General features: G+C 39.5%; 1 protein-coding gene across 1 annotated transcript; it reads left to right on the top strand.

The window, feature by feature from the left end:
• Positions 1–4386: 4386 nt before the first annotated feature.
• Positions 4387–5657, top strand: LOC143876535 (Matrixin family protein). The gene has a single exon (XM_077378242.1). It carries the CDS (start codon positions 4544–4546, stop codon positions 5591–5593), a length of 1050 nt encoding a protein of 349 aa, XP_077234357.1. The 5' UTR covers positions 4387–4543; the 3' UTR covers positions 5594–5657.
• Positions 5658–14106: the final 8449 nt, after the last annotated feature.

Genomic DNA, 14106 nt, shown 5'->3' on the forward strand with positions numbered 1-14106 from the left:
CATGGAAAAAGTTTTTCAACAAAATGTTTTCAATAAAAGTTTTTCATGTAAAGAAAACAAATGACAAAAGAAACATGTTTAGTATAGATTAAAGGAGAAATTATATGGTGCACGAGCATGGAGTCCAGTGCAACCGGCACCACCCTTGATATTTGATCCAACAACAGCCCACTTCTTAAGAAGCTGTTGTTGCATCAAATATCCAGAGCGGCACTTCTGTCGTACTGCCTACACTAGACTTCACGCTCGGGCACCATATAAAAACTCATAGTATAGATAGACGCAGGGGCGGAGGCACATATAGCATGAGGGAGGGGGGCCATGGCCCCCAATGACTTTGAAAATCCCTTTTGTAATGTATGGATGTACATGCATGCTAAAATAGTTTAGTGGCCTTGGCCCCCTAATGACCATTGCAGGTAAGTGTAAATTAGCCCCCCCCCCCCCCCGGTGTGTAAATTCCTAGCTCCGCCCTGGATAGACAGATAAATTGTAGGTAGATAGATGTAGGATTCTTTATAGCTATTAAATGTACCTTACATATTATAAGCTCTAACTCTATTTTTATGCCTCGTATGAATAGTGTTCACGGATGGCGTACATTAGCATTTTAAGTATACGTTCCGCGAGAGAAGTTGGGCAGTTGAGCTGATTGCATGAATTGAAAATTTAGATTTAAATTTGTAATCCGTTGCTTCTACACTAGTGGACCTAAGAAGACTTCTAAGAACTTTAATTACATTTCTTACACCTTTTTTAATAGCAATAATTGTGAGCTTATCTCAGATTAGGTTGGACTATTTGGAGTTAGTTGAAGAGATCTTAAGGTAGAGATTTTCTTATGATTGAGATGTGATGGATTGAACGTAGTTACGTAGGGGAACTTAATTATAAACAAAGGAAGTATATTTGCCCCTTTTTTTACTTGGGACTGCCCCTCTAATGTAAAGGATTGTTCATAAATACACTAGATGGGAGCTGTCCCAAGTAAGAAAAGGGACGGACATATCATTTCCATGAAAAAAAAGGGCGATGATATTTCACCCCCTGCATTACGCATGCGCCCCCCTTTTAACTTGATTTGACGTAAAAAAAGCGTTAAAGTTGCCCACTGTTCACGTTAAAGTTGCTTGCGTGCTGCAGGGGCAGTGAAAATATCATCTCCCAAAAAAAAAGTTGTGTCATTCAGTAAGTAGATCTTGTGGACCACCACAATTATGGTCCATCGCCATTGATATTGCAATGATCGGTTGATCCCATCCACTTAATCAGGAAATTGTACAAATTAAGGCAGTTGTTAGGGATAAAGGTTTTACATGCATGGTGCCCCCATTTACATGCACGTATTTTTAAGAATGCAGTGGGGCCCACTTCATAGGATGATCCAAACCATTCCTTTTGAGGATCCCAATGTAAATAGGTCACGGCCCTAAAATCAATCCCATAGGATTATCCTAACCCTCCAATCTGTACAAGGATCGTACATTAATTATAGAAACCTCTACTAATCTAGGGTTAGGATCATCATCCTATATATATAGGATTTTTGTTGCTATATTTATGTTGGAGCCAGCACAAAAAAGTAACATACAAGTTCATAAACTTGCTAAGAACATTTCTAATCACTTGACTCAATTATTATTATCATTATTATTCCTATTTATCATAATTTTTATTTTTATTTTTATTTTTATCTGTTTGGGATGATGTCTGCAACCCTGGTTTTGGTAATGACACTCCTGTCCTTATGTTACACTTCATTGTCCAGAGTTTCTTAGAAGTCATAATGGGCTTTGAGCACAATTAAAGAGTGAAATGCTATATGCGCTCCCATTTCTTCCCTGGGCCACCCCATTCTAGTGTAAAAAAAGCAGCATAATTACACTAAAGTGGGGTGGCCCGGGGAAGATTAGGTGATGAATATATCACTTCCCAAGTTCCCATAAAGAAATGGAAATGTCTTAGAAATGAAGCATTCTCGCTGGCCAAACCCTACCCTGTTACGTAAGACACAAGAGTATCTTCATTTCTCGAGTTGCATGCAACTTTAGTAGATTCAGGTCGTTGTGTTCGGTTGGAATTCAGGTACATGCCTTTCAAAAGGAGAGGATTCTTTAGATAAGATCAAGCCACGAGTCACCACGTGGACAGTTTTAATAGATTATAGTCGTAGAAACTGACATTTTTTATTTTATCTATTTAAACCGATTCTTGTTTTTTAAAGCATTTTCTTCTATTAGACATATTTTATTACCGTGAGGAATTCTAAACTCACAGGAGCCATTGTAGAAAAGGACTACAAGGGCGGCACTATCAGAGCCACATCAGCCTGTGTGCATTTAAAACCGCACCGATAACCGTACGAGCAATGACGTGGCTCCAATAGTGCCGCCCTTGTAGTCCTTTTCTACAAGGGCTCCTGTGAGTTTAGCATACTTTCAAATTAAATTAATAAAAATTTAAAATCCCCTTTGTCAAATCTTTCACTTAAATATATAAAATAGCCTAGCTCTTTAATAACATGCTTTAAGAAAAGCAAAAGATGATAAAAAAAAGAACTAAAGATACACATTTTAAGAAAAGTATTTTGTATCGTGTCAAGAAAATAATTTGTGATTTTTAAAGCAAGAGAAATAAGCCGCCTTTTAAGCTTCATTTTTTCTAAGCCAAATTAAAGGACCTTTTACAAAACTTCCAACTTTGAATTGCTTAATACAAATAATTAAAAAGTTGAAACAAAAGTGGGGGCTTTTTTCTTAAAGCTCAACTGAGACTTGGGATTTCTCTTCTTCTTTTCTCTTACACCTTTCTCTTCCCTTTACCTTCCCCCTTTCCATTGATAAACTGCTTTAATGTCAAGGAAAATAAGTCTTTGGTTTTAATATTTCATTACCTCCCTAAACAAACATTTACTAATGCGTGTATGTGTGTGTACGAGAACGCACCCGTGTGCACTTTTAAAAAAAAAAGATAAATTGGAATCAACCTGAGCCTGACCCGATTTTATGGTAAAAGCTAGCTCAATCCAAATTCTCCAAAATCGACCCGAGTTCCACCCCTATTTTATCTTAGGTCATAAATCCGGTTTCTCCAAAAGAATTTTTCCTTTTTTCCATTCCCCATTGAAAAGGGAAGAGAATTCACGTATACTGAAATTGATTATAGAGATAATTAATTAGATTAAAAGTGATGGATTAAAAAAATGAAAATTGATGCATTAAAAATTAGTGTAGGACAATTTAGCAGTGAAACTAACGTCTTTTTATTTTAAAAATCAGTCATCTGAGAAGCCTATGGAGGATAATAATCTCCACAATGTCGATATTATATATGTGGTTATCCAGATTTTTATATGGAGGGGCAATATTTTAGCCATTCACGTAAGAAGAAATGAATTTACGTAATTGCCATTGCACCTCAGCCTCATGATCGCTTTCAAGCAGTTTGAGTCTCCCACAAGGCCAAACTCAGTGAAAGTGGGGGGTGGGGCAATGATATGACAGACAGGAATAATAGGCATTTCGCCTCTGAAAATGAATTCTAAAAGGAGAAAGACGTAGACAGAGAAATGCCCTTTATCTAGTAAAAAAATTACCAATGTACCCCTGAATCTTCCCTTGTATTTCAAACTCCCAACCGCGGCTTATATATATAGTTGGAAGAGAATTGCTAAAATGACTGATGCCTAACAGGCATGTGGGCCCATGATAATGGGGATCAGGACCATTGATCTCTAGTTTCTTTTGACTCGATCACTACACGTCTATATGGTTAACTAATTGGACCCACTATTCTCCACCGTACACGTACCATAGATGTGATGATTTGAATTGTTCATCAAATGGGACCCACTCAAGATGATCCATGCCCCAAAACTCCAAGCATCTAGAAATAAATCTTTTTCTTGTTGAATGAGTTCGTGGGCCATCCTACTCAACGTATCTCTCTAGTCTCTGTCATTAAGCAATGCATAAGCTACTTGCCTTCTTTCTCCCTATCAAAATGAAGGAGAGAGAGTTGGAATTTTAAACGCCAAACGGTATAACTTTCGTAGTTTCCCAAGCAAACTAGAGGCATTTTTGTCTTTACAATTAAAAAAAGGGAAAATTACTAAAACCCCATCGACCAAACTTTCTCAAGTTTCTCAAGCAAAATCCCTTTATTTTCTCATTTTCTGTCTATTACTAAAATCACCCGCTATTAATTTCTAATTCTTTCTATCTTATTAGGGTCTTGTTTTTAGATTTTCTTTTTTTTTCTTTAAATAATACTATGCTATAGTAGAAAACTTGGTAATTTGAGTAATTAATAGAAGTTTAGAGGGAGAAGAAAAGTAAAAGAAAGTCAGTCGTTCACCAAACATAGAGGAACTCAGGCAAGTCAGAGCCTCCCCAACAAAATCAAAATTCCTTAAAAAACAACTCAACTTCCAACGAAATTACAAGAGACAGAACAATCTTACATATTTTTCATGTCTTACTCCATACTAATATGATATATATATACATCTCTTCCCAAACACCTTTCTCCCAAAAAAAGAAACATGTCTCCTAATCCTCTCTTTGTCTCCCTCTTCCTCCTGATTTTTTTCCCTTCCTTTCCCGCCAGAAAATTGCTAGAAACGGTAACCGTCACACCGGACAACGGCAATCACACGTGGCACGATTTCGAGAACCTCGTAGATGTCCAGCGTGGCAGCCATGTCACCGGCATCTCTGACCTCAAAAAATACTTCCACCGATTCGGTTATCTACCGTTACCCGACACGAATTTCACCGACACGTACGACGCCCGATTCGAATCGGCCGTTACCCGGTACCAATCTCGACTCGGCCTCCCTGTCACAGGCAGGCTGGATTCCGATACAGTTACACAAATCATGTCTCCGAGGTGTGGGGTCCGCGACACCCCACGTACCCTTCATCCCACGCGTCACTACGCCTTCTTTCCCGGCAAGCCCAGGTGGTTCCGACAAGGGCCCGTTATGCTCACCTATGCGTTCTCCCCCACGAATTCAATCGGATCCCTTGACCCGTCCGATATAAAGCTCGCAGTCCGACGAGCCTTCTCGAGGTGGTCTGAAGTCATACCCGTGAATTTCACGGAGACAGAAAATTATCCAACGGCTGATATTAAACTCGGGTTTTATAGTTGGGACCATGGAGACGGAGAACCGTTCGATGGGGTGCTCGGGGTGCTGGCCCATGCGTTCTCTCCCGATAGTGGAAAACTCCACCTTGACGCGGCAGAGACATGGGCCGTTGATTTTAAGGCTGTTAAATCGAAGGTGGCCATTGATTTGGAATCTGTGGCCACGCACGAGATAGGTCACGTGCTGGGGTTGGCCCACTCCTCAGTTAAGGAATCGGTTATGTACCCTAGCTTGAGTCCAAGGGTTAAGAAGGTGGAGTTAACTGTGGATGACGTGAAGGGTGCGCAGTCTCTATATGGCTCTAATCCTAATTTTAATTTCAGCTCTTTAATAGAGTCTTATACATCTAATTACGGTGTGGATCTTAGAACTAGTATTAGAGGTCGTGGGGTGTTTTGGAGAATTTCTTTAGGGGTATTGATATTGGTACTCTGTATATAAGTGTAGATTCTGATTATGAATTTTTTTTTTTTTAAATATTTATAAAGAAATTTAAATTCTTTAATTTATATTGACATTTTAAAGAATTTTCTGTTGTTGTAATTAGTGGGTAAAAAAAGTATTTGGTGGAACATAACAATTTTTAAGGCATGGCCCACAGATTGAACGGTCCAGATCAGCTGTCGCACCTCGCTTATATGTGACTTGTGGAAAGGGAGGAGTAAGACATTTTGATCAGGGTATTTTGGATGATTAAAGGTTGTGTTTTTCAATGCTTCTCATTCAAAAAGTAACAAAAGAAAGAAATTTGGATGGTCGAGATTAGATTTATAGTAAGGGCCCACCTCCTATTACTTAGCTTGGTGTTGAGAAGTAGGCAAAAGGTAATGGGGTTCATCCTTATCTGCCATCTGATCACGATTGGACGGTGAAGATACTCACTCTACTATATGTAGTGGATAAGCCATTTCCTTTCAAATTGCGTTCTATACTTCTATTACATCTTTGGAAGGACTCTCTTATTACGTATTTGGAAAGAGACGGAAGAAAGATTAGTTAATGGATTAGGAGAGATGCCGTGTGGAAACACGCTAGTCAATGGAGGCCGGCTTTGTTGTCTCTTTCTAGTCAAAAAGGGGCTTTTTCAAACGTTTTTCCTAAAAATACCAACCGTTCGATGCAGACTTTGGGGGAATTTGGTACATTAAGGCCTTGTTTTGCACCCATGAAATTTTATTTCATGGAATATTAGCTTATCAAGGCACTGTTCATTTAAGACTATGACAACCGATTGTGAGTGCCAAACCGATTATTGGACTCAGACAATTTGAGTCCAATAATCGGTTTGGCACTCACAATCGGTTGCCCTAATCTAAAACAAACAGGGCCCAAGGGTTAACAGAGGCAGAGAGACAGAACGAGGAAGAATTGAGAGGACATGAGTCACCAGATGGGGCCAAGTGGCTGGATACAAGGAAAAGATGGCCTTAATTAGTAAACCTGATATTCCATGGAAAAAAATTTCATACCAGCCACACACTGCCTAACTTGTAAAATGACGTCATGGATGATAAAACGAGGCTGCGTTCTTGAACGCTTCTCAATTCTCCGAAGTGGGCGGAATGGAACCACGCGGAGTGACTCCACTTCATTCTGAAAAGCAGTTCTCCCTGCCCTAGGGGTGCAACTTGGGTCGGGCTTAACCTGAACCCGACTGATTCAACCCGAGTTTGGCTCGGGTTGGGTTGGCATTTTCTCGGGTTAGGTTGGGTTAGGGTTGGGTTGGGTTAGGGTTGGGAAAAGCCAACCTAATTTAAATGCGGGTTGGGTTAGGGTTGAGGCCTTGGCAACCCGACCCGACCCAAACCCAACCTCCATCCTATAATTTTATCATTATTTTTTCAGGATTATATTTTTATTTCTTGTATTTTTCAGTATGGCCGCAGATGAACCTGATCCCAACCCGACCTGATTTGGAGGCGGGTTGGGTTAGGGTTGACCATCTTCAACCTGAGGCTCGGGTCAGGTCGGGTTAGGGTTGATTGAATGCTATCTCGGGTTGGGTTAGGGTTGCCCTCAACCCGACCCGAGTTGCACCGCTAGTTCTCCCAACATCTATTAGTTAGAAATTTACAGATACAAGTGGAACAATTTGTGTTAAGAATGTCATTATCCTTCTTTTTTTTTTCATTTCTTTTCATTCTCCATGGCAAAAAAAACAAAGCGCAAAAGCATAGAAAAGAAAGATTAAATAATCAAAATCCCCTATAAAATTTAGGACTTGGGGCAAAGGCAATTCACACTTTTACGTCATTGGTGTCAAAGAAATGAAGTCCCCAAAATGCAATCCCATCCTTATAGTTAGCAAAATGTATGATCTAAAAAAATCAAGCTGATAATCATTTACTAGACCTGGCAAAAAGTGACCCGGGCGGGTCCACCCGGCCCGCCCCTTAAATTACGGGTCCGGGTCACCGATTGGTGACCCGTTTGAAATTGACCCGCGGGTCCACCCGGCCCGTCAAAAGTGGGCCGGGTCGGGTGGACCCGCGGGTGCCGTAGAAAAGTGAAAAGGCGGTTTTTTTCTTGGTAATTGTCATATTTTACTACATCATTTTGGTATTTTTTAGGTAATTTTTCTACTTGTGTCCTTTTTGCGGTAATTTTTCATTTCAAACTTAGTTAATTATGAGAATCTTGCAAAAATCCATAATGATTACTTCTCTTATTGCTAGCAACCTTTGCCAGACCGTACTTCACCCAATCTTTGCAGCAAAGGAGAGGCTACAAGCCGAAAAATAGCCCAGGAGAAGGTGGCTAGCAAATCCCTAAATAAATAAAAAAACTCTTAAAAAATACGTCAAAAATCCGGGTGACCCGCGGGCCGGGTGCGGGTCCAATGTCAATGACCCGTAATATTTTCCGGGTCACTTTGACCCGGCCCGTTTGACCCGGACCCGTACGGGCCGGGTCAAATCGGCCCGACCCGCCCGTTTGCCAAGTCTATCATTTACTACTAAAAGGGAAAATCCTTGAAAAATCGTCTGCTTCTTTCCTGCTATTTCCTTATTCGTCCCGCCTTAATTTCCATAAAACTCCCAAGTATGTCCTTTTTCACTACTTCTTTTTCGTCATTTCCTCTTCTCATATGCCCTTCCACAAGAGTTAAAAAAAAGACGCCAGCTGTCTCCTTTTTTGCCTTTTTTGTCCGTAATTGTCATAATTTTTCAATTTTATTTGTAGTTTTGGCCGTAATTGTCATAATTTAGTGCCCTCGTTCGGTATTTTTTCCGTAATTTTTCTGCTTTGCTTCCATTTTTCCCGTAATTTTTCATTTAAAACTTACTACCCGCGCATGATTATTATTTATTGCTATTATGTATTGCTAGCCACCTTTGCACAAACCGTACTTCGCAGCAAAGGATGGGCGAACAAGCAGAAAAGTACGCTCGGCGAAGGTGGCTAGCAAATCCATATAAAAAAATCTTGATTATTATTTATTGCTATTATGTACTGCTAGCCACCTTTGCAGAAACCGTACTTCGCAGCAAAGGATGTGCGAACAAGCAGAAAAGTACGCTCGGCGAAGGTGGCTGCTAGCAAATCCTTATAAAAAAAAATCTTAAAAACATACGTAAAAAAACCAGTTGACCCGCGGGCCGGGTGCGGGTCCAAGCCCAATGACCCGTAAAATTTCTCGCGTCACTTTGACCCGACCAGTTTGACCCATTTCCCCATGCTTTAGAGGGAAATAATGTGATTATAATAATGTGATTATGAGAGTTTTTATATATAGTGTAAGTCCTTACAGTGAGTATTGGTTTTCAAAAAGCAATGTATGGCTTACATCTTAGGATGATCCAAACCGTCCATTTGATGGGCCACAATGTAAGTAGGTTGTGTGCCAAAATTCATTTCCATAGGATAATTACAACCCTCCAATCAATAAATGTTTTCTAAATATGCCGTTCCTTTATAAACTGCATGGCTAGGATCATCGCATGGAAATGTGTTTTTTGGGAACATCCTATTTACGATGTGGCCCATCAATTGGACGGTTTGGATCATCCTATGGTGTAAGTTACATAGTACTTTTTTTTAATAGGGAGTGTAAGAAATATGTTTTTGGTTTGCAAGCTTTGTCACAAAATTCTTGTTACAATATATATGGTGTAAGCCCATGTAGTGAACTATTTTTTAATAAGCCAGTAGGGGTCCCCACAAAACTCCAACTTACCTATCAAAAATTGGAGTGAATATTTTACCGCCTACACCATAGGATGATCCAAACCGTCCATTTGATCATTCCGAAATGATGATCGCATCCCTACAATCGATAAATGACATAATTTGGAAACCCCGCAACTGTGTTAGGATCATCCTATGGAAATGATTTTTGGCATACAACCTATGGTGTAAGTCCGTACAATCAAGTATTTTTCAAAAGAATCGTACGCCTTGTATCATAGGATGATCCAAACCGTCCATTTAATGGGCCACAATATAAATTGATTGTTCCCAAAAAATAATTACATATGATAATTCCATGCCCTTCTTTTAGAAAAACTTCCTACTGTATCCAATTAGCTGGGGGCATTTAAGTCATTTTGATGCTAGAAGTTTCTTGGAATGAGAAATGATTTGAGGGTACAATCGTTAATTGCATACGAAAAGTACCGACATTGGTACCTTGTCTATGACAATTACGAAAAAAACTACCAAAAAGAGGTATAGACATATGACAATGACGAAAAAACTACGTTATATGACGCATTCGGGACAAGTTACAAAATATTGACGGATGCCGAGCACCTGAAGAAGAACAACAATTATGGAAACCTCTATCGATTGGAGGGCTACGATCAGCCTATGGAAATGATTTTACGGGCCCAACCAATTGATGTTGTGTTCCATCACATGGATGGTTGGATCAACCTATAACCCTCTATAGATCGGAAGGTTAGGATCAACCTATGAAAATTATTTTTAGGCACAACCTATTTAGGCAGTGGCCCATCTAATGGACGGTTTGGATCATCCTATAGTACGGGCCATACCGTACATTTTAACAAAGTGAGGAGTGCGATCATCAAAATACGGTGAGTAGTGCGATCATCAAAATACGGTGAGTAGTGCCATTATAAAATATGGCAGTGAGGACATTAGCACTATATATAATTTGAAACCATCGATGTTGTTGGATATTCCCACGAGGGTCGGGTTCAACCCGAATTTGGGTTAGGTCGGGTTAAGATTTTTCGCAAATCGGGTTGGGTTGGGTTGGGTTGGGAAAAATCAACCCGAATTGGAAATCGAGTTGGGTCGGGTTGGGTTGTCAGGCAACCCGACCCGACCCGAAACCCGAATTTGGGTTCCATCTGAAGAAGTTCTGTATATGTGTTTTCCTTTTTCAACATTGAAATAGTCTCCACAGTCCACAATTGACGGTTTGGATAATCCTATGGTGCGGGCCTTACCGTACTTTAATCAAGTGAGGACTTTGATCATCAAAATATAGCACTGTGGATAGCATTTCCCTTTGTTAATTGTTAGTCCCTGTTTGTTTTGGATTTTGAGAACCGATTGTGACTTAAAAACTGATTATTGGTGACTCACTACTGGTTCCCAAAATCCAAAACAACCCGTCTTGAGTTGAGGTGGTCAACAATTGGTACCATATCAAATTGGGTCAACCCGACCCGACCCAGCCCGAATTGGAAATCGGGTTGGGTCGGGTTGAGGAAATTGCAAATCGGGTTGGGTCGGGTTGGACATCGGGTTGGGTCGGGTCGGGTTGGAAAAATGGGTTCTTCGGGTTGGCCTCAACCCGACCCGAGTTACACCCCTAACGATAACGAAAAAACTACTTTTCCTTATTCACTATGTGAGGGACAAATTACAGAAAGTTTGATATTACGAATGCAGGACACCTGTAAAAATATTGACGAATTCCGGGCACCTTAAGAGGAACAAAAATTATGGAAACCTCTATAGATTAGAGGGCTAGGATCAGCCTATGGAAATGATTTTACGGGCACAACCTATTTATGTTCTGTTCCATCACATGGACGGTTTGGATCAACCAATGATGTGGTATGTACAATTCTTTGTCGGCCCGTGCATTGCACGGGGCCCTTGCCTTCAATGCTGCAATGTCCCTGCCATTTCACTAAGTCGGATTTGTCTAGGGTACTTTCGCCATTTCACTGCTACAATGTCCCTGCCATTTGCCATGTTATTTGTGGGAATTCTTATTTCTATATTTTTTTTTATTTCTCAGTCGGAAATCCTGATCAGGTGCCTATGGTTTTCAAAAGAAAATCTGTATAGACTGTATAATATCTATTCTAACTTGATTTACATTTTATTTTTATCAATCTTAGTAGGTAAAATTGTTACTAAGAGCGCAGTCTCTCCGATGGATCAAAAGTTTCGGGAAGAGTTGTGCGTGTTCTGCTGATGTTTTGAAATAGGGTTTGGAGATTTTTATCATGCTTTTTGTTCTTTAGTTCTTAGAAACCGCTAGATAACGAGATCTTGTTCGGTGGTGGAAGCTGGCAATTGGAGAATTGCATGTTAATAGGTTGCTAAAATGATAGAATTAGGTTCGGCTGGAACTATCATTATGATTTGATATTTTATAGATTCGAAACTTGATGCAGATTTGCTTAGGTTTGTGATATGTATATGATACGTTTACAGTCTTATCTCTCTGCCTCTCAAACACTCTCTCCTCCTTGCAAAAAAATATCCCCTTTTTTTCAAAAAGAATGCTGAATTGAAGGGAGCCTCTGGAAAAACTCAGTTTCAGGCAAACATTCGATCCATGCCACCCCACAACATTTATTTCTTCCTCCAATAAATCAGAGAAGTTTATTTGTTCTTTCAAAGAAATTTTTTCCCTGTTTCTTCTACTAATTGCCATGTTGCCATTTCTTTGATTATTCTAATATAAAATTTCTTCTGAAATTAACAATAATTACGTAGTAATATTGAACAATATTTTTAAAAAGTTATACTAATTCATTAATAAATATTGAAATAAACAAATTGTAAAACACCTTAGTGGCACATATTTTACTAGTACATGTATAAAACATCTTGTGCATAAATGACACGCCTTGTGCATAAGGACCATTTTGAAAAGATGGACGAAAAAAAATGACACGCCCTAGTCAAATAAACAGGCACAAAATAATGCCATGTCATTAAGATGTGATATAAAATCTGTGTATATGCATAGTATCGAATATTATAAAATACATGTCAATATTGTGTGAGATTTTTATTCTTCAAATCTAGCCCTTTGCATGGGTTAGAACTTAGAAGTCATACAAAGACTTGGCAGTTTGGTCCAAAACTTATTAGAAGTCCTTGAAAATAAAAGGTTCTTTTTTTTTCTTTTTCCTAGTTTTTTTGCTACCTTACGTACCAGCTGGCTTATTCAAGTTTCAAATTTTCAATTTTTATTTAATCTTAAAATTAGAAAATTGTTGCTAAGGGCATGTTTGGAAACCATGAAAAAACATTCCGTGGAATATTAGTGGGGCCAGTTGTGACAGATGGGCGGAGAGGATGAGAGTGACAGATGGGCGGAGAGGATGAAAAAACATTCCATGATGTCTTTCTCATGCTCTCTTCATGATGTCTCCACTCCCTCATCTATAGTCTCTCCCCCCTTCTCTTCTTAGCTCTTCTCCCACAATTGAGCCCATGAATATTTCACGTATGGTTGCATGTTTCATGACCATAAATTTTTCTTTCATGGAATTTTAGTTTACTAAGGGCATGTTTGGCAACCATGAAAATTTATATCATGGAATATCCTTCGGCGTTGTTGGGGGTAAATATCGCCAACCAATATGGAGTAGGGCACCAATCGAGAGCGGAAAAATGGCGGACACCCAACCAATATCAAGTAAGTACTCTAATATTTCCTATAAATAGAGGTACAATCTCCAAAGTATAAGACATTTTATGCATTCAATATGTTCCAGATTTCCCATCATAGAGCTCATATTATTGTTGGCCAGTTTTGACTTAAGAATCGAAGAGACTTCCCAGAGTCCACACTTCGGTTGGTGTTCTAATTGTCTGCTCATGAGTGAGGTCATTTCCTCAGGAGGGCTGTCAGCTAGGACCCATTCAACCTTAGGTCAGATTTCAGCTGCAATAGCCCTAATTGTGAAATAGGAGTGGACAGAGAAGAAGAGGGAGAGGGAGAGGCTTGAAAGTGTGTCATGAGTGTAGAGAGCATGGAGAAGGTGAAAAATTACTCTACTTCGATCAAATTGGGTTTTTATTTTCCTTTTATCAGGAGCTTTTCATGCTCCTTTCACTTCCACCCTCTAAAATCTCCCCCTCCCCCTATCGTCTCACAACTGGCCCCACTAATATTCCACGAAACATTCTTTCATGGTATCAAAACATGCCCTAAGTGGTGGGAGAGGGTAGGGAAAGTGGGGGAGGGAAAGAATTGAGTAGGCATGAGTAAGGAGATAGTGTCATATCCTCAATCTAACGGGCTTGAATGTTTGGATACATCAAATTGCAGTCAATTGTTGATACATCGGCCACACCCTCCGATGTCGATATAATTGATATATGCCACTGATATTCACACTAATATGTTTTGATAATTGCACCAACTCACCTTGTATTTTATTGTTTATCCAGCTGTGAGCGGTTATTACAATTCCCAAAAAGCTCTTAGAAACCAACTAAAAGAGAAAAGACAACGTGAGTTAGTGCAATTAAGGTTAGTTAGTGAAATTATTGAAACATGGTAGTGCCAATATCATTAGCCTTGATATTTCGCCCGATATATTGATATTGGAAGGGGCCGATCTAATACCGAAATATGAATTGAATTATCAGCCAATCCCAATATTTAAAACCATGTCTAATTCAATGGCTCTTATATTTATGTGATGCTCAAATAACCATCATCAAGAGAAAATGTAGAGTTAGGGTTCACGTGAAGGACCCACTCCGATTGATCTATACCATCCATG

This window comes from Tasmannia lanceolata, unplaced genomic scaffold, assembly GCF_043159265.1.
Source record: "Tasmannia lanceolata isolate RefF3 unplaced genomic scaffold, GAP_Taslan_0.1 ptg000005l, whole genome shotgun sequence".
NCBI lineage: Eukaryota > Viridiplantae > Streptophyta > Magnoliopsida > Canellales > Winteraceae > Tasmannia > Tasmannia lanceolata.